The sequence below is a fragment of the Dryobates pubescens genome, chromosome Z (genome assembly GCF_014839835.1).
Source record: "Dryobates pubescens isolate bDryPub1 chromosome Z, bDryPub1.pri, whole genome shotgun sequence".
Classification (NCBI taxonomy): Eukaryota; Metazoa; Chordata; class Aves; order Piciformes; family Picidae; genus Dryobates; species Dryobates pubescens.
The window spans coordinates 45137919-45160367 of NC_071657.1; the positions used below are offsets into that span (position 1 = coordinate 45137919).

General features: G+C 42.1%; 1 protein-coding gene across 1 annotated transcript in view; it reads right to left on the bottom strand.

Annotated features, from left to right (window-relative positions):
* Positions 1-17898, bottom strand: part of TRPM6 (transient receptor potential cation channel subfamily M member 6) — a 110028-nt gene extending 92130 nt beyond the window's left edge. The window contains exons 1-4 of the mRNA XM_054177767.1: positions 17893-17898; positions 16617-16700; positions 6884-6963; positions 6022-6060 (exon numbers count right to left, since the gene is read on the bottom strand). Of these exons, the coding sequence (XP_054033742.1) occupies positions 6022-6060; positions 6884-6963; positions 16617-16700; positions 17893-17898 (209 nt within the window). The remainder of the gene's footprint in view (positions 1-6021; positions 6061-6883; positions 6964-16616; positions 16701-17892) is intronic.
* Positions 17899-22449: the final 4551 nt, after the last annotated feature.

Consider the following 22449-nt stretch of genomic DNA (forward strand, 5'->3'; position numbering starts at 1 on the left):
CTTTGAAACTGAGATGCCAAATGAACACTGAACCTCTGTTAATTTTAGTAATTAACATCATTTACACTACATGTTTAACGTTTACCTCATGCTCTGCTTCAAGCTGGCATTCTTTCTCTCTCTGGCCATCTAGCATGAAGAGATAAGGTGTTAAGCACTCCTGAGCTATCTAGGTCAAAAGCCAAGACTAAGAGGATTTCAGAAAAAAAGGCTGAGGGAACCAAAGCAGAACATTACATACAGAAGTTTAAGGGGTTTTTTTATGTAAAGTTGTGTGCTGTGTGCAAGGTGACAGGGCTCAAGGAGGAGATAAACTATCAGCCAGGAATGATGACTTATTGCTTGGGAGCATCTGACCAACATATGTCCCTGAGATCTGCCTGGCTGTACCCCAAGGTGCTGAAAAAGATGGTCAATGTCCTTGTGCAGCTGCTCTCCACCAGCTCTCAAAGGTCATGGAGATCAAGGAGGTACCCAACCACTGTAGATAGGCAAATACCATACTGGCCTTCAAAAAGGGCAAAAGCAAACCTGGAGAGCAGCAGGTTGGCTGTCCTAACAGGCCCAGGTAAAATCAAGAAGCAAGTCCTCCTGCAACCCACTTCTGGGCACAGCAGGAAGAAAACAGTGACAAGGAGCAGTCAGCAAGGATTTACCAAGGTTAATCATGCCTGACCTTCCTGACCGCCTTCTGTGACAAAACTGTGGGGGCAAGAGCAGCAGATGCCACCTTCCTCTGCTATGACAGTCTTTTGACACTGTCTCCCCCAGTATTCTTGTATATGGACTGTGACATTACAGTCTGGGAGGCAAGACACATTGGCAGGTGAGGACTTAGATGGGTGTTGAGCTCACGGGGTAGCGGTTTGGTGGGGGGGTGGCGCCTGAAGGCCAGAAGTCCTGATCCATTCAGCATCTCCACCAGTGACCACGATGAGGGAATGGAAGGCATGTGAAGCCCTGGACAGAGGGCAGTTCTGAGGCCTGACCCCAGACACTGATGGGCAGCAAGCTGAACCAGGGCCACTGATGTGCAACACAGCAACATGGGCCAGAGATGCCTGAGGTTGTGCAAGCAGGACATGACTCTGACAACCAGGAGGGGACAGGGACTGTCCCCTCTGCTTGGTGCTTGTCAGACCCTGTCTGGATACTGTCTCTAGTCTGGGCCCCCAGCACAGAAGAGACCAGCAAATCAGGACTTCAGGGAAGACTGACCATCCTGGTTACAGGTGGTGGGGCTGGAGCCCTTGTCCTCTGAGAGAAGGCAGCAGGACCAGGGATGATTCAGCTGTAAGAAGGGGTGGTTTCAGAGACATCCAACAGCATCTTCAGCAGTGACGGAAGGAGCATGGCAGGAGGGCAAAATGTAAGAGCTGAAACACAAGAAGCTTGAGGATGGAGATAAGGAGAAGCCCTTTGCCCATGAGGACACTCCAGTGGTGGAGTGGGGCTCTGGAGGATGTGGGCTCCTCTGGCCTTGGTGGTGTCACTCTCCAAATGAGTGAAATCCTGAGAAGCCCTGGCCGACCCTCAGCTGAGCCTGCTCTAAGCAGAGGCTGGGACTGGAGACCTCCCCAGGTCCCTGCTAGCCTAAGTTATCTGTGATCCTATTAATATGTTATATGGATTGATTCAAAGAATCTTTGCAATGACTTCTTTACCTCAAAAGCTCACTAAGCTACTATCAAAGGAGGGAGCAATGCCAGTAAAACAAAAGCAACCTCTGAGTACGTTACACTTTGAGCAACAAGGTGAAATATGGAAGGTTGTCACTGAGGTAAAAGTAAGTGCAGTAGCTAGATTACAAAAATCTGGTGCCCTAGTAGGCTGTACTTTAGAGACTGTGTCCACAAAATAAGTCTAAAAGGTCAGATATAGAGACAGTCTGTGGGAACATCTCAGATGTGAAAGGATGCAGAATTTTGGCACCACATTCCCAAATATTCATGCAGTGAGATTGGTCTAGGTGTTCTCTGGGGTGCGTCTGTGAGCACTGTACTGAAGAGCAGATAAATGCCATTTCAACACACCAGGGAAAAATGGACAAAGATGACAGTACTCAAATTTAATTAGCAACTACTAAATGGAGTTATTCTACTTAGAAGTAGCAAATAGTTGCATAACCTGCTTATAAACTGTTTGCAAACCTTGGAAGTTCCCTGCAAGTAAGAAATCATTAACAGATTCAATTTGCCTACAATATTAGGTCAAATTATAGTAGGCATCGAGTACATTCACATGACTTTTGGACTGTTGTGGAAAATTACAGATCTCAGGAGGCCCAAAACTGGTTTCATTGCTGATCTAATATATACAACTGTACACCCATATGAAAATCATTTCCCCTTCTTAGGAACACAAAAATCCTCCTAGAACAAAGTTCTGTGTACACAAGAGGACAAGAACAGTTAATGTTCAGGAAGATGTTGCAAGATAATGGCTGACTGAAATGAGCACCTACATACATTCTGCATATGACAGACCAATAAATAGGATTCACATTAATTTAAGCAGCATGAAAATACTGGACAAAAAGTGAAAGAACAATTACCAGAAAGAAACAAACCTACCCTGTGGGGTGTACATTCCCAGCTTCTTTTCCTCTCCACTGTAGTCACATTTATGCAGCTAAACTGTGTTTGATTATGAGGCTGATAACCCTGGAAAACTAATCTTGGTTTGGTTTTCCACAACCTCAGGTTAATTTTCATACCAGTGACCTTCCCAGCTCAAACAACAACACAGTCACTCTGAGATGTGTGTGGGAGATCTGCAGGACTGTTTTAATCTCAATTCACCTGGGATTAAACCACTATATTTTGAACCATAAATTAACTTCAATTTAGATACCTACTTGGCTATCTGCAGGTTAGCAGAAAGCATTAAAATCCTCCTTGACATTCTACTTCCAGAATACCTGCAAAAATCTTTGAGTCTCTCTTTTTCTGCTCTAAAAGAAAATATACCCAGGACCATTCCCTCAGAGAAAACTGACCTTTTCTAAGCAGAATGTCATGCAGATCATTTGCCTTACAAGGCTAACACCATTCTGTATACCAGCTCTTTACAGTGATCTGATTCTAAGAAGTCACTTGGCTCCTAGTAAAATGAAAAAGCAAATAATCATGCTCACGCAGGTGACAGGACTATTTTGCACCATCTTGCTAGTCCTTAGCTATCAGAAATTCTTTGTTTTCCGTTCTTTCAGCCTTCAGAGGCTTTTTCCACAAAATAAATGTCAATGGAAGTTAAAGTTTTGTTCCAACAATTGGTAATTTATTATCATGAACATACAGTATTGAAGCCTGTTTGGGAACGCCAGCTGAACAATAAATGTCTGATTGAAAAAAACAAACAAAATACCAACCAACCAAAACCAAACCACTAATTAATTCAAGCCACAAAATAATGTCTGAAACACCCACATGAGTTAAAAAACACCAACGAGCTGTAATTGTTGTTCCTTGCCTTCCCAAAAGCAAGGACTCAAAACACCTATTAGATAGAAGCTACAAAAATACTCAGAAAACAGGAATGTTTGTATTATCCTCTTTCGTAGAATTATACAGTCACAAATGAAACTTAAGTGCCCAATCTAGACATTTTTTAAATACATACAGAGATGGCCGGTCAAACCATTTCCATGCGCAGCCTGTTTCAATGCTTTTGGTAAAGAAATTTTCCCCAATCTCCAACCTAAACCTTCCCAGTGCAATTTGAGGCTGTTTCCTCTCATCCTACCACTTGTTCCTTGCGAGAAGAGACCAACACTGAACTCTCTTACAACCTCCTTCCAGGTAATTGCAAGGAGCAATAAGGTCTCTCTCAGTCTCCTTTTCTTGCATTGACCAACACTCCCAGATCCTTTCCTGTTAGGCAGCTTTCCAGCCACTCTTCCCCAAGCCCGCAGTATTTCATGGGATTGTTGTGATCCAAGCGCAGGGCATGGCATTTAGCTTTGTTGAATATCATACCATTTGCCTCAGCCCCTTGGTTCAGCCTGCCCAGATTGCTCTGTAAAACCTGCTTACACTCAAGCATATCCAACTCTGCTGCCCAGCTTGCTGTCATCTTCAAACTTACTGAGGGTACACTCAATCCCCCACCCCAGATAACTGAGAAAAGTGTTATACAGAACTTGCCCTTATACAGAGCCTTAGAGAACACCACTTGTGGTGTTCTGTGGACTGAACTCCATTCATCACAACTTTGGCCCAGCCATCCACCAGACTTTACCCACTGAAGAGGATACCTGTCCAAGCCATCAGCAGCCAATTTCCCCAGGAGAATGCTGTAGGAAATGCTATCAAAGGCGTTGATAAATTACAGACAAATGACATCTATAGCCTTTCCCTCATCCACAAGCATGTCACCTTGTCAAAGAAGGACACTGGCATGCTGCCCCCAGGCTTATCTCCAGTGAGCCTGGTTTTATCCCTTTCTTCAAATCTAGTTTACTGCTCATTCAATGAGCCCTGCTAACTCCTATACAAAAACCATTTTACCCTTTTGGGACTCCACCTATTGTCAGCAGGCCTAATATTATTCAAACTGATCCTTGATCAAAAAACCTGAAGTCCTGACAGAGACATGAGACTCACAGCCAGGTACTGATCTGCTGGCTCTTCATGTTTTTTCAACGGGAAGAAGAGAGGAGAACACTAGTGCTCCTGATCCCTCAACCAGTCATCCCAAGGCCAAGTCTCTCTTGATTGTCCTCAAATTCTTTTTACAACTTCATTTCTGCCTACCTGAAAAGTTAATATGGATAGTAATCTGAGGGCTGTACTAGGGTAGGAAGCTTTCTCTTCTTTAACCTGGGCTCCAGTGAGACAGCAGACTTCCAAAAAAAGTGGCTCCACTTTGCATATTGTATATTAGGCCTCTCTTCCCTTCAGGAGAGTCTCCTGCTGCAATGCCTTGTCCTTTTAGATTTAAGAAAGCAGTTTTTATGAAGAGTATAGTTGGGCTTAACCTCAGAAATATATCAGAAACCATTGTCCTTTATTATTGCTCAGTTCCACTTGCAGAACCTTATACCTGTTATGCATGGGTCATCACAGAGGAGACAGGACTGCTATGATGGGCAGGAACTTGCTGCCATTGTCCCCTGTCTTTTAAATCACTGTGTTCAGCTAAATGGAGAGAGGACAGGATAGAGAATCCTCTGTGTCATGCATCCTGTCTGCCTGTTGGGTGTGTCCAAGAGAAGGCAGGATAAAATTTCAGTACTCTCTCTCTTTTTGCATGCCTGACACTTCTCAGGTTAGTGACCTCCTCCAGGAGCCCTGTTGCTGAGCACAGGACTTCCTCTATCTGTGCACACCACCCACAGATGTGCTAATGCTGCTGGCCTGTACTGGTGTAGGAACAGGGCACACCCTGCACCCTGACACCTGGAGCCATTCCAGTTTCTGTTACACCATGTTTAAATCTGCCATTGCTCCTGCCCCTGCCCAGGTTCCAACAGTTGCTGTGATATGAGATGCTGGCTCCTGGCAGCTCTCTAGGCTTCCCCAAGGTTCCTTTGCTTCAGAAATCAACGTTGTGCACCACACTGGTGTACTCTGCTGCAGATCATGCTAGCATCAGAGCTGTTTGCCTCAGGGACCGAGTGCTTGTTTCAGTTACATTGCATTATTCATCTTTTATTTTGTTCTTCCTCTTTCCATAGTAGGCACTGTTCACCATTGATTTCATCTCACTCTCCTTCAGATGACCTGTGATATAACTGGAATTGTCTCCCACCTAAAGGCACATTTCTGCCTTTTTTTTCTCAGGAGATTAAGATAAATACATCCATACAAAGTATTTGGACAAAATTTTCTATTGCAAATGAATTAAAGTTTATCATATAATTTATTTTACACAGATTTATGCTAAACATTCTCCAGCACAGCCCTAGAAATGCTGCTTTGATAATACTGGAGGAAAGATATTTTTGTAGTCATTACTTCCTTGACTAGGAATGCCTATCTCTAACATAAAAATTATAGATAAATATTTATGCATTCTTACCTTATTAAATTCTGGCACACCTGACATCCTGCAGGACATCTGCGATAAAACATGGTAAATTAATACATGCTTGTACAAGAGAAAAAATCTCTAATGCTATTCATAACGTATCATTTCACCTGTGAAAAATTCTCATCAACAGCATTAAAGGCTGTGCAGTTCTGCAGTCACCCCTGGAAGATGTAACTTCCGGGTAATTTAAGTCATTGGTTTGGTATTTTACATCTGACTATCCGTAAGATCATTGCATTTTATAGATGAATTATTTTTCTTACCTCTTCTACCCTATCCATGTTTTCAATACAATATGATCAAAATTACTAGTCTACACTATCAGAATATGATCTCATTGAGTTTACCTAGGCAACATCATCTGTGAGACACACAATCTGAAATGCCAAATTATGTTTGCTTCTCAAGTCCTAAAACATAGGTTGAGGATTTGATTTTTTTCCTTATTCCTTTCATGCTCTACACCAGCCAAAGCCTCTATCTTAAAAGACTGTGATCAGCAGTGGGCATAATTTGGAGGAAGGAAGAAAATGGTGGTGCAGGATTAGGAATTCCCATGTAGCAGTAACTTCAAGTAACTCAATCTCTCAGCTGTATGACGTACCACAGTTTTGGTAATTGGACTGAGAACAACACAGCTGGGAAACCTAGGAATGTCAGTTGTGCCAATTTCTAATTAAAATTCACAGCCTGGTGATACCACCTATGAAAACTCGCAACTACCACCAGTCACCAACTGACATGCTGCAAAATTGAAAAGAACTTAATTCAAGCCATGTACAACATCCATTAAAAATTATTATGATTCTTTCCAAATGTAACAAAAAGAAAGTGAACTCCATTATTTTACCTGTGAGGTTCTTTTGAACTGGGAATGATGTGTGCACATTCTCTTTTACTGAAGACTTCTTCGATCCAAGATTTGGAAGACTGAAAGGACATTTCAAACACAACTGTATTCCTGAACTTAAGAACATAATGCTAAAAGTTGCACTACAACTTCTACATGGCTGTATACACATAACATAAATCAGAAATACCCTCATCACAGGGTGAGATGAAACCAGAAGCAAGCTGAAGCTACATCTTTTTAAAATTGTAGCCATTCATGTCAAAGCTTTAGACAGATCCAGAGAAAGATCAGTAATTAAATTAGAATAGAATAGAATAGACCAGGTTGGAAAAGACTTTGAGATCATCAAGTCCAACCTATCATCCAACACTCTCGAATCAACTAAATCAAGCACCCCATCCATTCTCTTCCTAAACACTTCTAGGGATGGAGACTCCACCACCTCCCTGGGCAGCACATTCCAATGGCAAATCACTCTTTCTGTGAATAACTTCTTCCTAACATCCAGCCTAAACCTCCCCTGGCACAGCTTGAGACTGTGTCCCCTTGTTCTGGTGCTGGTTGCCTGGGAGAAGAGACCAACACCCACCTGGATACAACCTCCCTTCAGGTAGTTGTAGAGAGCAATAAGGACTCCCCTGAGCCTCCTCTTCTCCAGGCTAAGCAGCCCCAGCTCCCTCAGTCTCTCCTCATAGGGCTTGTGTTCCAAACCCCTCACCAACTTTGTTGCCCTTCTCTGGACTCATTCCAGCAAGTCAACATCCTTCCTAAACTGAGGGGCACAGAACTGGACACAGGACTCAAGGTGTGGCCTAACCAGTGCTGAGTACAGGGGCACAATGACCTCCCTGCTCCTGCTGGCCACATTATTCCTGATACAGGCCAGGATGCCATTGGCCTTCTTGGCCACCTGGGCACACTGCTGGCTCATATTCAGCCTACTATCAACCAGTACCCCTAGGTCCCTTTGTGCCTGGCTGCTCTCCAGCCACTCTGACCCCAGCCTGTAGCTCTGCATGGGGTTGTTGTGGCCAAAGTGTAGAACCCAGCACTTAAATGAGTTAAATCTCATGCCATTGGACTCTGCCCATCTGTCCAGCCTGTTGAGGTCCCTCTGCAGAGCTCTTCTACCCTCTAACAGATCAACACCTGCCACCAGCTTGTGTCATCTGCAAATTTACTGATGATGGACTCAATGCCCTCATCCAGATCATCAGTAAAGATATTGAACAAGATGGGGCCCAACCCTGATCCCTGGGGGACACCACTAGTGACTGGCTGCCAGCTGGATGTGGCACCATTCACCATCACTCTCTGGGCTCGGCCCTCCAGCCAGTTCCTAACCCAGTGCAGAGTGCTGCTGTTCAAGCCATGAGCTGACAGCTTGGCCAGGAGTTTGCTGTGGGGGACAGTATCAAAGGCCTTGCTGAAGTAGACTACATCCACAGCCCTCCCCACATCCACCAGGCAGGTCACCTGATCATAGAAGGAGATCAGGTTGGTCAGGCAGGACCTGTCCTTCCTACCCATGCTGGCTGGGCCTGATCTTATTCACATCCTTCACTAATAAACATGAAAACAACTTAGAGGATCTGTAAAACACAGGTACAATAGAGGAAGTGGTAAAGATGAGTCACAGAATCACAGAATCACAGAATCATCAAGGTTGGAAGAGACCTCAAAGATCATCAAGTCCAACCTGTCACCACAGACCTCATGACTAAACCATGGCACCAAGTGCCACGTCAAATGCCCTCTTGAACACCTCCAGGGATGGAGACTCCACCACCTCCCTGGCCAGCCCATTCCAATGGCTAACGACTCTCTCAGTGAAGAGCTTTCTCCTCACCTTGAAATGTACTTCCATTCTGACAGAAGACTGGCAAACATTGCCAAATCTTACTAAAGCTGCATCAAAACCAGTAAGGTTTTCTTTTTACCTGACAGTTCATTCCTTCTTCTATTATTCCTAACAGAGCTAAGAATAATTAAACCTGGTTATATGTTTGCTGACCTAGGACTACAGAGAAATGCAAGAGCAGGGACCAACGGATAGTTCTATCACTTACAGCATGTATTACATGTGTCTTTCCCACTCATCTCCTGGGACACTGTGAAAACTGTCTTTTGAAGCTGTTTACTGTGGCAGACAGATTTTTTTCAAATAATGTCACTGGGAGTCTTTGAACCTTTTTCTCTTCAAGCCTATCAGAATCAACTTCCTTGATGACAGATTTTGATGAAGAACTTTGACACGTCTGATACTGAATTTAGTACATACTAGAACAAACTATTTATTTTTTTTCTGTTATCAAAGGGAACTACACCCACAGTGAGACAGCCAATGGACAGGTATCAGAAAGAGTAAATACAAGTATACTGACCATTTTTTTCTCATGTGCATCCAATGCTCTCTTTGTTTGCTGCCTTATAGAAAGACAGCAAGCACTTTAGGCACAGTACAGTACTGGGCACAGCATAGTCCTCATTTCTGACTAGGCATACAAGGCAAACAGTAATCAAGTAATAAAACATTTTTCATATGCGTAAAAACAATTGTTACTCTGCAAAATGCCTACCCTGTAAAAATACTTAGAGTAAGTACTTGTCCCTGACTTGTAAGTAAAATGTCCTTCATCTAATGACTTGGAAAAGAAGGCAATTTATGAGAATGTCAATAACTTAATAATGGTACTGCTGGAAGCATTTTACAGATGTTCTTCAATAACTCGTATAAAAGAGTTTTCTCCTGAACAGTATTATGAGCCTTAACAAAGCAGGTCCATTTGATTTTATCTTTCTTTTTTTCTACCTATCTACACGCTACCACACAATATCCCAGGTAGTCAGGCAGTTATCAAGTGAGTAAACTACTGGCTGGTCTGGAGGTGGGGACCTAACTTCCAGCAAATCTAATGGGAGTCCTACCTTTGGCTTTAACGTACACTGAAACAGACCCCCACTGACAAAGATGAAAGATATCATTAAAAGCAGTTTGATGGCATTGGTACGCAGGTGTACTGTTCTGGTATTGGTATGCGTATGATTTCTTCTGTGAGCAACAAATTGAATTGTGTCTGGTTGAGCTCAAATGAAGAATGGGATGAAATATTATCAGGACTGAATGGAGCATGGGTATGACAAAAAATTAATTATCTTAGAAAGAGACCTGGTGAAGACAAATTGCAAAAATTAAATCCAGAGAAAAATCTTGGAAACGGGGAAGCTAAATTCATTACCTGAGGGCAAGCACACACTACTTTCAAAACCTTCTTGGTAGCATTCTTGTTAGTAATCAATATTTTTTTATGCTTCCTAAACCACTTTATTCTAAGTTTTTTGAGCTACACAGCAAAACAGGGAAAAGTTTCTAATAGTACAACACCCTGAGACTCTAATTTTTCACAAATCCATTACTATTTCTGTTAATTGGTTTTCAATCAGAACCAGAGAGCAAAAAATCTTCTTATGTTATGGGATGCCTTGGATAAGAATGAACTTTCCTAAACTTTTCATTAACAGAAAAAGGTGTTACATAAAAGTCAAGTGGCTGACAAGCCCTACAGTATTTGCTGAGGCAATGTGCTCAGCCATGTGAGAGAAAAACATCAAACTGCTGTCACTTTAATTTAGTAAATTAAACAATAGTTCAAATTAATTTTGAGCAATCTGCTGGCATCACACAGTCTCAGGTAGCTTCCCTTGAGCTCAGTGATGATACACTGCAGGAGCTGAAGTTACAACATCAAATACAGGAGATGAAAAACTAAAATACATGACTGTATTTAATCTTGAAAAGTACACATTTCAAAACTGAAACACTGTGAGATGTAACACATTTACCATTAATCTTGGTGAAATCTTCAGTCGGTATGTACAATTTACACCATAACAATATTGTTCATTTCTTGATTGAAAGCTTTACTTAGCTTTCTAAACTAATTGTACAAACAGGGAAAGATGTTTAAATCTCCCTGCTCTTTACAGGCATCCATGACTTCAGGGTTGGGCAAGTGAAAGTGAAAAGTGGTATCTGAACCATTGTTTGTATACGCTTGTATATTCTCAGCCTTGTAAAAGAAAAGACCTCTGTAACATCTGTATCTCCTTTCATAAAACTCTGGCTAGCATTTTAAAGCTGTTATCAATTAATTAAACTTCAACACCAAATTAACATTTCTTCCATCACTACATCATTTCATATACTTCCTACCGTCAAACCCTAAAGGATACAAAAATACATCTACATGTTCCTTTTGACTGGCAAATTTCTGTTCTGATATAAAGAAGACTTAAAGCCAATTTTATACTGCATTTTTCATTCAAATTTTCCTTCCAGTAATGTCCTGAGACTTTTGTTTGGGAGTTTTGCCTTCTCGTTTCTCACCAGTCTGAGGATTAGGATTGCTGCTCATACTTCCCTGACACCAAAAAGGCTTTAGAGATTTCTAGACTGATTTAGTCAATGAACTGGCAAGAGTTTGGCTCTGCACCAAATAAATACTGATAGGTAGGGGCTAATGTGCATTTGTTCTGCTCTGGAATTAGCTTTACTAAACCAAGACCTGCAAGAAATATTCAGCCCCTTCAAGACCAGACAGTAAGCACTGTTCATTGGCTGAGAACCTCAGGAAAACTAGGTTACACTGCCGACATGAAACAATAATTTTGTAGTACTATTAGCCATACTTATGTTCCCTTTGGTGTGAAAGGCACAGATACACACACTTTCTAATGAAACAGCATGCTGCTCCAGACACTGCTTAGTTCCCTGAAACAGGAAATTAAAAGGCACACAACTCTATGTGAGAATAATTTCATCCATTATTGAAATACAACCATTTACTGGACAAAAGAGAAGCAAATGCCTTTAATGACACACCGTAGATCCAGACAGGGGAGATAATGAGATATCATACAATGACTACCCAGTTTAAGTAACTGATTACTTCATTTAAGCAAAGTACAGTTGTGGTGGAAACTAGCCAGAACAATTAAGCTGCAAGTTGCTTACAGAAACTGCAATAAATTTACATTTATAAGAGGGCAATAATTCTATCTGGTGTCTTAGCCAAAACATTACTTCAAGAGCAGGAAAGTGCTGCCAAGCACTATACCTCAGCTCAGCTCATGCTATGTGTAGCGAATCCACTACATATCTCTATGTAACTGCTCAAGAATTTGGGTTTTTCTGAATATATTAACTATTAGAGACAATATTTTTGCATTGTTGAGCAGGGTCAGCAGAATAGTAGCCAAAACCAAACCAAACCAAAACCAACCAACCAAAAAAACCCAAACCCCAACCAACCAACCAAAAAAACCCAAACCCCAACCAACCAAAAAACCAAACAACAAAACCCAACAACCAAGCATATAGTTATAGATCATATAACTCTTTTCCAGTTAAGAAATTTTTTGTTATCCTCAAAATGAGCAGATAAAAGCAAGTATTCATTACCAACAGGTAAGTCTAGTACTAAAGGATTTGCAGAAGGACTCCAGTATACAGTACCTGTAAAAAGCTTTTACTGCTGATGGCAATGATAAGAAATACCCAAAAGACGCAGAACTGATTTTCTGTGCCTGGGAAGGAGGGAGACACCATTTTTAGCTAAAAGCATACCTACGAGAAGTCAGTATAGTGCAGCATGTGACCAGTTCCTATTTAAATACACAAATGGAGGGAAAGAAGATATTCCACTTATTACAGCCACTGCAAGAATACAGGCTCAGGGTCCTAAAGTATCTTAAACCCTTTTAAAAATTAACTACACATAGAGCAAGTCACTTGCAAGAACATTACTTGAAATGCAGCCAACAGCCCTGCAAGTGAGCACTCAAGACTATTTCACAAGAGCTCAGCATATAAGCACAACGGTATCTCTTGAACTCTTACCCCTGGAAACTCTTCTGAGCTATAAAAGCTAACATGGATTTGCAGGTGTCATAATTTCATCCATAATTCTTAAATGAAAAACAAGACCTCAGCAGTATTTCTGCATCCCATGGCAACAGGTAAATTACTGCCAGCATTAAAGAGATTTCCAACTTAACTGGCTGTCTTACATAAGCTTTTTAGGGCAGGAACTTTCTGGTTCAGAATCAATTACATGCATGTTTATGGTATGAAGTAATATAACAACTGATTGTAACACCACTTCAGATCCACATAGGGTAGAAGTGCATTGTAAAACACCAGGGTCATGTACAATAAAATATGAACCCAGTGTGAGATTTCCGACATGCTCTCTGGTCTTCTAGAATCTCCTTGTGTTCAGGCCACCCTGTCAGAGGACAACAGCCTAGCTTTCTAACACAGCATGCTGTGGTTTCCCTTATCACTACAATACATCTGTTACTAACCAGCATCTTTCTTACTTACTCCTTTGCCCAAGTTCTCAGGACTCAGTACTTCCATGGAAATATTGCATTATAATAAGTAATTGATTTTGCAAGATTTTCATCACCACATTTCCAAAACACTTACAAAAGTATTGTGCAAATAATTTCATTTGAATGCTTCCACTGCTGTTTACATTCCAAATGATGTAAGACAATTACCATTTTGCCTTTGTAGACAAGAGTGTAGATTCAACAGCACTGAAAAGTTTCTCTATTTTGCCATTTTAAAGGTAACATACCATTTCAGGTCACAGAAGAATTTCTGATTATTCCCTAGTAATTAATTCAAACTGCAAACACCCACCCCCCCAATTTCCCCCAATCTACACTAACAGAAATCACCTGTGTTAGCAGGGCAACTGCAGAATCAAGTCAGAGCAGATGATAGAATTTGTAAAAAACTATTCAATCATACTAAAGAGAGATTTTAGATTCTTTTTCTTAGCAAAAATGGCGCATTTCAGCTTTTCAGAAATATATAGTCCATTTTCAAGCAACAGCATATGACATTTACTTTCACATTTCATCAACTGCCCTTAAAAGCTAAGTATGTAAGCCTCAGTGCTTTTGCAGGTTGGGGGCACACATCAAAGGTTCATAAAAATGTTTCCAGTATTTTTATTCCAAACTTAAGTCAATAAACAAATTCCTTTTTGAATTTAATGGTCTTTCCAACATTTTGCTTCTGATTTCAAAGTGGACCATGCAACACAATTGGAAGAATACTTCTGAATGCAAATAGCAGTGGCGTCATGACAACAAAGCACAGGAAATACTAAAAATAAATTCCTCTCCTTATAAATATGCTCAAACTTAAGCCCTGGAGCACAGAGCCATCTTAGTTCAGTCTATAATTGTAGCTCAGTTTATTAATTTATTCATTTAATAATAATTAAGCCTTTCTGCTGTCCCTGAATATGTAGTATTTTGGACAAAGACATCAAACACCTCTATCCCAAGGGTGTGCCCAGGTCAGGGTACAGGTGCTCATGGAGTGTCTTAGTATCAGCTAGAGGGTCCAAACAGCCTCTTCTGTCCTCCTGCACAGCCATGGCACTAGACCAGAGTGGGAAGGCAAAATATGTCCCTCACCACAACATTTCTGCCAACAGTCCAGGCTTTTGCTAATGAGCTAATGGGAAGAAATCTCAACACTTTCCTCAGCCCTATCCTTGAAAAAGACCTAAAAAAATGTTGCTGAAAAAAAATATTTGTGTAGTAGAAATCTGCAAACTACCTGGTTCTTTACCCAAATGGAAACAACAAAAACTCTCCATGTCATGAAACATAAATCTGCCTTTTATCTAAAACAGGCCACTCCAAACCCCACTGCTCTAGAAGTATGGCAATTGTTGAGAAAGTTTGGATCTGGCTGTTTCATAACAGTGGCCCACACAGGCAATTAAAAAAAAAAAATCAAATTAAAAAAAAAAATCTGTGCTTAGAGCTGATGGCCGCTACCTTGCTAAAGCTGACATTTGTCTTAAATTACCAGGGGAAAAAAATATATATATAAAATACTGTGTATCACCTCATCTTATAAAGCAAATTCAATGATCCACATAGAATGTTGATTACTGAACAAGTTACTCATATATAGAGATGCAGAAAGATGTTTTCTAAACATTTTAATTGGTAGAAACCAGCCCAAAATTCAGAATAAATTATAAAAGACACAAAACTTGGGGCAAACAAGTGCAGGAACCTGTAATAGAGCAAGGAATAGTAAATTATTTCAAAGTGTATTTACAAATTATTATAAATTATTACATACAAGAATAGCCTGGTTTTACTGTGCCTCTTCACAGGGTTTCCTTAGTGAACATTTCTGCTTGTCTCATTGGCAGTATTTTGGAAGTCAGTAGTACTACTTATGCCCCAAAGAAAATCAAGCATTTGGCCTTCTTTTATTAGCCAATGCCCTTTGAAATTATCTTATTGCAAATAATTTTAAAGTGAAAATCCATAAGCAAGCCATAAGAAAATGATGCTTCAGGTGTGTTATTCAGAGTGTCAACACAATACGTCCAGTGACATCCAGACTTCCATTTTGGGATCAGTAGAATTCAGTGTTGCTTCTTTGTTCAGTCCTTCATGTTAGTAAAAATCTAATCACCTGGCTTTTTTTGAAATTGGGTTTCACCTACCTAGCACTGAATGATAACAGTGGTCAACCACCCACTTCTGTTACAAACCACTCTAGCAGAGGGTTGGACTAAACGATCTTTCAAGGTCCCTTCCAAACCCTAATATTCTGTGAAATGCATTTCTTCATCAAAGGATTCAAGATTATACAGCACAAAGCTCTTCCCAGTTTGAACCAAGAGGAGGAAGACGAGAAGAAAATTACCTGCTAGTAAATTCAGAGCTTTCTTTTGATTGTTTTAAATTTTCAAAACACAGGGATTAACACTGACTAGAGATGTATCTGAAGAGAGGATATACCCAAAACATCCCAGGTGAAAAACAAATGCAGTTTGTGAAATTCACCTGGAGAAAGCAGGAAGTGCCCCACCAAGTCACAGCCTTTCCAAAATGTTGATAAACCAGTGATTGGTGGGAGAGATGTATTTCATAAGCACTGAGGATATACTAACAGAAGTTCTTCTAATCCTCTATGGGGTCAAACTGTGCCTATTGCTCTCTACAACTACCTGAAGGGAGGTTGTAGTGAGGCAGAGGTTGGTCTCTTCTCCCAGACAACCAGTACCAGAACACGAGGACACAGTCTCAGGCTGCATCAGGGGAGGTTTAGGCTGGAGGTTAGGAGGAAGTTTTACACAGAAAGAGTGATTGCCCATTGGAATGGGCTGCCCGAGGAGGAGGAGGTGGTGGGGTCGCCGTCGCTGGGGGTGTTCAGGGCGAGGCTTGACAGGATGCTTGGTTGCATGGTTTAGTTGATTGGGTGGTGCTGGATGATAGGTTGGACATGATGATCTTGAAGGTCTCTTCCAACCTGGTTTATTCTATTCTATTCTAAATACTACATAAACAAATGCAGTGGTTTACAGCAGTAGGAATGTCATTGATGGGATTAAAAGTAATTAGTGCCTTTACGAAGGGATAGTTGTTTGAAGGAGGTAGGTAGAGGAAGGGGGGAAACAGACAGTTCTCCTTATCTATGTGCATAAACAACAAAGGGGCATCTGCAAAATACCCTTGTCTCACAAATCACAGTAAATCAGCAGGAGTCTGTCAGAGGCTGACGAGTCGCTGAACACAGCCTAAACTCTTGAACTTTCAGACCAGAGCACAGGCTTAATAGACTACTAAATATTAACTTCTCCACCCAGAGTCGTGAAGAACCTAATTTAAATGAACATACGATATATGTAGGAGGGCGGTTGAATGTGAAGTGGGACAGGTAGTAGGCGTTTTGCGAAAGACTGTAAATCCTGAGTACCTTAGCCTATTGGGAAAAAGAGAGGGAAATTTGCGGCAGGGAATTTAGGATAAAAGGGGAGCTGTCTCTCCCAGGAATTTGAAAGACCCCCATCACGAATTGTCCTGCTGACTCTCCCTTTATTCAAATAAAGCCTTACTGAACTCCTCTGTCACCATTGTGAACAGGAACTTCTAAGCAGAGAGAATTTTTCCTCACATGATCAAACTAAAATTTATGAATTTAGAAAAAAAATCTATCGGCAGTCCAGATTCAGCAATGCAACCTAACCCAACTGACACTAGCCACAAAACGCTACCAACCCTTAAGAGATGTGACTGAGTCCCTCATCACCTCTGTGTAATCCCTAGCACTACACAACAGCTAGGAAACTGCTTTTATAATGTAAATATGCTGTGTTTTTTTTACACTCTAGGGCTGGCACCAAGACACAACCATGGCTGTTGCCAAGTTCCAGACCATTACACCTGAAACCACCAAAGGCTAGGAAGAAGGCATCTGCCCTGTCACAGTTCCTGTGCAGACTTCCATCGTTACTGACAACACTGAACTCAATTCTCATTACTGAGTCCTAATAATTAGGAAAAACAGATGCACTTATTACATCACCAACCCAAGAACATTTGATCCAGAAACAGTGACAAGATGTCACACCACCACCAGTAGTTTGTTTTTTTAAAAAAAAAACATCCTTTCTGGTTTGCATTTTTAAACACTGCACAAGTGTTCAGCTTCTGTCATGGTGAAAAGAACAGCAAGAAAACGGTTTTTAGATGCCTCCTTCTGTTCCCATACAATGGACAGAGGGAACTGGACAACTCAGAACAGTGTGTACCAGAACTGCACTATGGCACAGACACAAAACAATGCCAGCCTCAAAGAAAGGAAGAAAAGTGCTTCATAAATTCTGCCTTTCTTGAGGCTTAAGCTCTTTACTCAGAGCTATAGGCTCTCAAAGGGGCCTCTTTTCTTTCAGGACTGGCAGAAGGTGGTGTAACCAGCTCTCAGAAACTGAGGTGAAATCTTAGAAATGAGAATGTAAAGCAAAAGAACAGGTAATTCCAAGAATAGAGAGTGGTCCACGGGGTTCACCCAGTATGTGTGTTACACAGTATGTGTGTTTACATATTACAAGAACCAGGGAAGTTTTACACAATAGTTGACAGAGCCAGTTTGAACACAGCACTTGCTAGCTCACAGCCATCTCGGCTTTTCATTGTGATGTGAAATGCCTCAAGAGTCATTACAGCAATTCTCAAAAAAAAATGTATTCTTCAGCTTTCACCACCTTCCCAGATAGCACCCAAAAGCCTAAAGATTGGCTTGCTGTGGGAATACATGTGAGGGAACCCACTTCTTCAGATGACTTAGTGCTACTGAGTGAAAAATAAATTTAACTGAACCATGAAAACACATGATGAAGGAGTGAACTATTTAGTAGAAGAATCAGAAAGAGTATTGCACATAGTTTAAGATTTTCCTCCTAGGAAGGTTTCCTTTAGATTCAGAAGATGTAGCCAAATTAGATATACACTGATGGACACTGTAGATGGGATACAGCAGTCCAGCTGGAACTGTGCCATCCTATTTGTAACACAGGAGGTTGTTTCAGACAGAGAAATAGCACAAAGTTCCACTGGTCTCTGAGGGAAATACACGCTCATGTGTCTCTACATTTTTGAAACTTGGGACCTAGAAACATAAATAATTCAATAATTTTGAAAACATTGCTTGCAGTCCAGAGTGTACATAATGCACAGTTGTGGGCATTTGTGGACAGAGATGTTTACTGAAACCTCATTTTTCTTCACAAGCTGTAGAAATTTCAAATTCATTTACCTTCTGCTCTTTTAAAGCTACTACATGACCTTTTGCCTTTCATTTAGGTAGTCAAAAATAGAAAGAAAGAAAAAAAAAAAGGAAAAAAAAGGGGGGAAAAAACCCAAATATATTTTCTGGTCCCTGCTCCTGTAACATAAAAAACAAACAAACAAAAACCACTTAAAGTGCATCTCAGACAGAAATGTCTCTCTGGTATGGTTCTTTACAATTTTTACATTTTCTTCCCAAAATGATTACAGGGATCACAATACTTCATCACATTCATCGTTGGGTTATTTCTGTGCCCCAACCTTGAAACAGCCAAGAAAGCTTCAGCATTTGTCCCTTCTAAAGCCACAAAATTGTTAAGGAAATGTGTTCATACATAGCCTAGCCCATTTGCTGCTTATCGTGGGTTTTAATAATACTAAATAAGCTTGCTACTACTTTAACAAGAGTTGTTATAATACAAACTTACCAAAGCCTGTAAACTGATTTCACAGCTTCAGAGCACAATGTAATTTAAATACCAATGATGCTGCTTCCTAAAACTCAGTTTAACCTCATACCAGTATAAGCTTAGTCTTACAGGTAACACTCCCTTCCTCCAGGAGGTCCAAAATACACTAAATCTGAAAACTGGCCACTCCTTTTTGGAACCAAGAAAATAAGTTTGAGGTTTAAAACACTTGCTAATTTTTTCTTAGCAGGTATTGCAAACAAGCAGATACTGAATATTTTCAAATAATTTCATAAACAGAAGCACTCACGAAGAATATTCCACTGTAAACATATCTCTTATACTAGCAACTGTATCAGAAAGGGATGCATGAGACACATTGCTCCAGCATAATGCTCTGTTAAATACCATGCAGTCTATTTTATCTATAGTAGCAGAATTCTGTTCTTAAAACCTCGGCATGTGAATCACACACATATAATCTTTATACTTTTTTTCCTGAAAAAGGCTTCAGTCAGCTTCATGGGGGAAAAAAGAATAAAAAATTACTGCAGCTAGAGGCATTTCTCTTACATGTCAAGTCTAACTATCACAAACCTCATGGATATCACAGAAACTGTGCGCTGTCCTGCACGTGGTGCAGGCAATATTTTTGTTGGAAGCCTCTAGAATACAAGCAGGTGTGTGCATATAAAATCACTCAAGTCCACATCTGCAGAACAACTGGGGATAAAGCGCCGACAACAGCTCACTGGCAAGAGTTCCGATGCAGCCTGAGGTTTCCCCCTTGCCGCAGTCCAACAGATCTGCTCTGCCCCCGAGCCGCCAGGACTTTCAGATGAAGTCTAATGCCATTTACCAAGTGCCAAACAGCACTCAGGAGATGGCAAGGGCAAGATACGCCGCTGGACAAAGCAGAGCTGCAGCCGGATGCTGCACTCCGATGAGCGGGCCGGCTTGTCACCCACTCACCGCGGAGATGCCTCTCTCAAGCGGAGGTCACTTTGGCCCGGATGAGGACAATGATGATTAGCCCAAACCTCTGGCCCTCCGGCAGCTGCCCTCAGCGGGGGACTTTTACAGAGCATTCCTGTGAAGAGAGCCGCCAGGCCCCCGCCCGCGCCACGTTCCCGCCTGTACCGCCCTCACCTCACCTGCGGGGACGCGGCTTCGCGGCCGCGCCGGCAGGGCCGGCATTCCGCCGAAACGCGTTGGCGGGGCGAGTGCCGCCAGCCGCCCGCGCGCCAGTCCCGGCCACTGCGGCAGACGGAATCCAGCTGCGAGAAGAGTACGTCCTGCCACGCCGCCATGCCCGCGGTAGCCCTTGTCCGCGGCGGCGGGGCGAGCAGGCGGCGCCTCCGCGGGGCGCGGCGGCTCCAGGGGCGTCGTCCTTGACCCCCGTCGGTTTCCTTGGTTGTTGTCTCGGCTGTTACCTTCGCTGGTGCCGAAGCTGCATGCTGCCGCACGGCAGCAAGCGAGGTTTTCCCCGTGTGAGAGTCTCTGGCTGCCGGCCTCCTGGGCACCCGACAGTTGGGTTGAGCGCCCGCTTCGCAGCCCTGCGGCCAGCAGCCTTTACATCGACCCTGACAGGTTCTTCATCGCAAACCGTTTCACATGTACCTCAAACTCCGCATACAGGGTTTGGCTTGAGTTTGTCGGCGCCTTAGCTACCTCCTCTAAAACCTGAGATTTTTGCTTTAGCCACTTTTTAGGGCGTTGTGGAAATAAATTAATGACGTCAGTTACAGTACTCATGATAAAGCTGAAGGGAAGGGCCAAGAAACCAACAATTCTCTCTTGAATTACGAAGATTTTACTCATGTGTAATCAACACACTTGGAAAACAAAGGTGAAAAAAAACAACCAGTAACATAGTGACAGCTCACAGTGATGACCAACTCATCCAGTGTACAAAAACAGGATTCTTCAGTAAGTGGTGAACTCTGGATATAAATGCAAACTTTCATATGCTTGGGTTCCTGATCTCCCTATTCTTGTTTTCATACCTTTTGTACCATTTTCTCCACACTAACAAAGAAACTTCCAAAAAGAAACTTCAGCAGCTCATCCTCAATTACTGTCTCTTTCAGGCTTGGAGCCCTTGAATGCAGCAAGGACTACAGCCATCAGAACAAATCAAGCACCTGCATCAGTTACAGCTGCTTGTAGCTAGTATTAACCAACAGCAGAGCCCTGTCTTCTGACCACACTGGTTCAACCACAGGAACCCAGGAGCAAAGCCTCCAGGAGTACCAGGGTCAAGATACTCTCAGTGAGGTACATTAAGAAGAGTCTGGGGTGCATTAAGAAGAGTGTGGCCAATAGATTGAGGGAAGTTCTCCTTTGCCCTGGTGAGGCCGTACCTAGACTATTGTGTGGAGACCTGGGCTCCCTAGTTCAAGACGGGGAACTACTGGAGAAAGTCCAATGGAAAGCTACTAGGATGATTAAGGGATTGAAACATCTCTGTTGCAAAGAGAGGCTGAGAGACCTGGGGGCTCTTTAGCCTGCAAAAGAGAATACTGAGAAGGAATCTTCTAAAAGCATATAAATATCTAAAGGGTGGCGGTCATGAGGTTGGGGCTGGGCTCTTTTCAGTTGTACCCCATAACAGGACAAGGAACACAGGAGGTTTAACTTGAATTTAAGCAGAAATTTCTTTACTTTGAGGGTGACAGAGCACTGGAACAGGCTGCCCAGAAAGCCTGTGGAGTCTCCTTCTCTGGAGGATTTCATCTCTACACCGACTCATGGATGGCAGCCAATGCTCTGTGGGGTTGACTACAGGACTGGAAAAAGAATGCTTGGCAGAGAAAAGGAAAACCTATTTGGGCAGCTGACCTGTGGCAGGACATTGCTGATCAAGTGGAGAGAATTCCAGTGAAGGTGAGACACATTGATGTTCACATTCCTAAGAGCAAAGCTACTGAGCAACAACAACACAACCACCAGGCAGATCTAGCTGCAAGAGTTTCTCAAGTAGGCATGGACTCTGATTTTGATCTTGACTGGAAACAGAGGTGAGATATTCTTAGCTCGGGGTCTCAGGATTCATCAGGACATTAAGGCAGAGATGCAACTTACCAGTGGGCTTGTGACAGATCCATAGACATTTCCATGGATGCTATCACACAAGTCATCCATGACTGTGACATTTGTGCTGCTATTAAGCAGGCAAAGCAAATTAAGCCCTTGTGGTACGGTGAGCGATAGTCTAAGTACAAGTATGGTGAAGTCTGGCAGATTGACTACATCAGTCTACCACATTCTCAATCTGGTAAGTAATATATGCTTGCTATGGTAGACGCAAACATTGGATAGTCGGAAACTTATGCAGTTCCACATGCAACTGCACGCAACACCATTCTCGGTCTGGAGAGACAAATCCTGTGGAGACACAGAACTCCAGAGAGGATTGAGTCAGACAACAGAACTCATTTCAAAAACAACCTTGTAAAGAACTGGGCCAAAGAG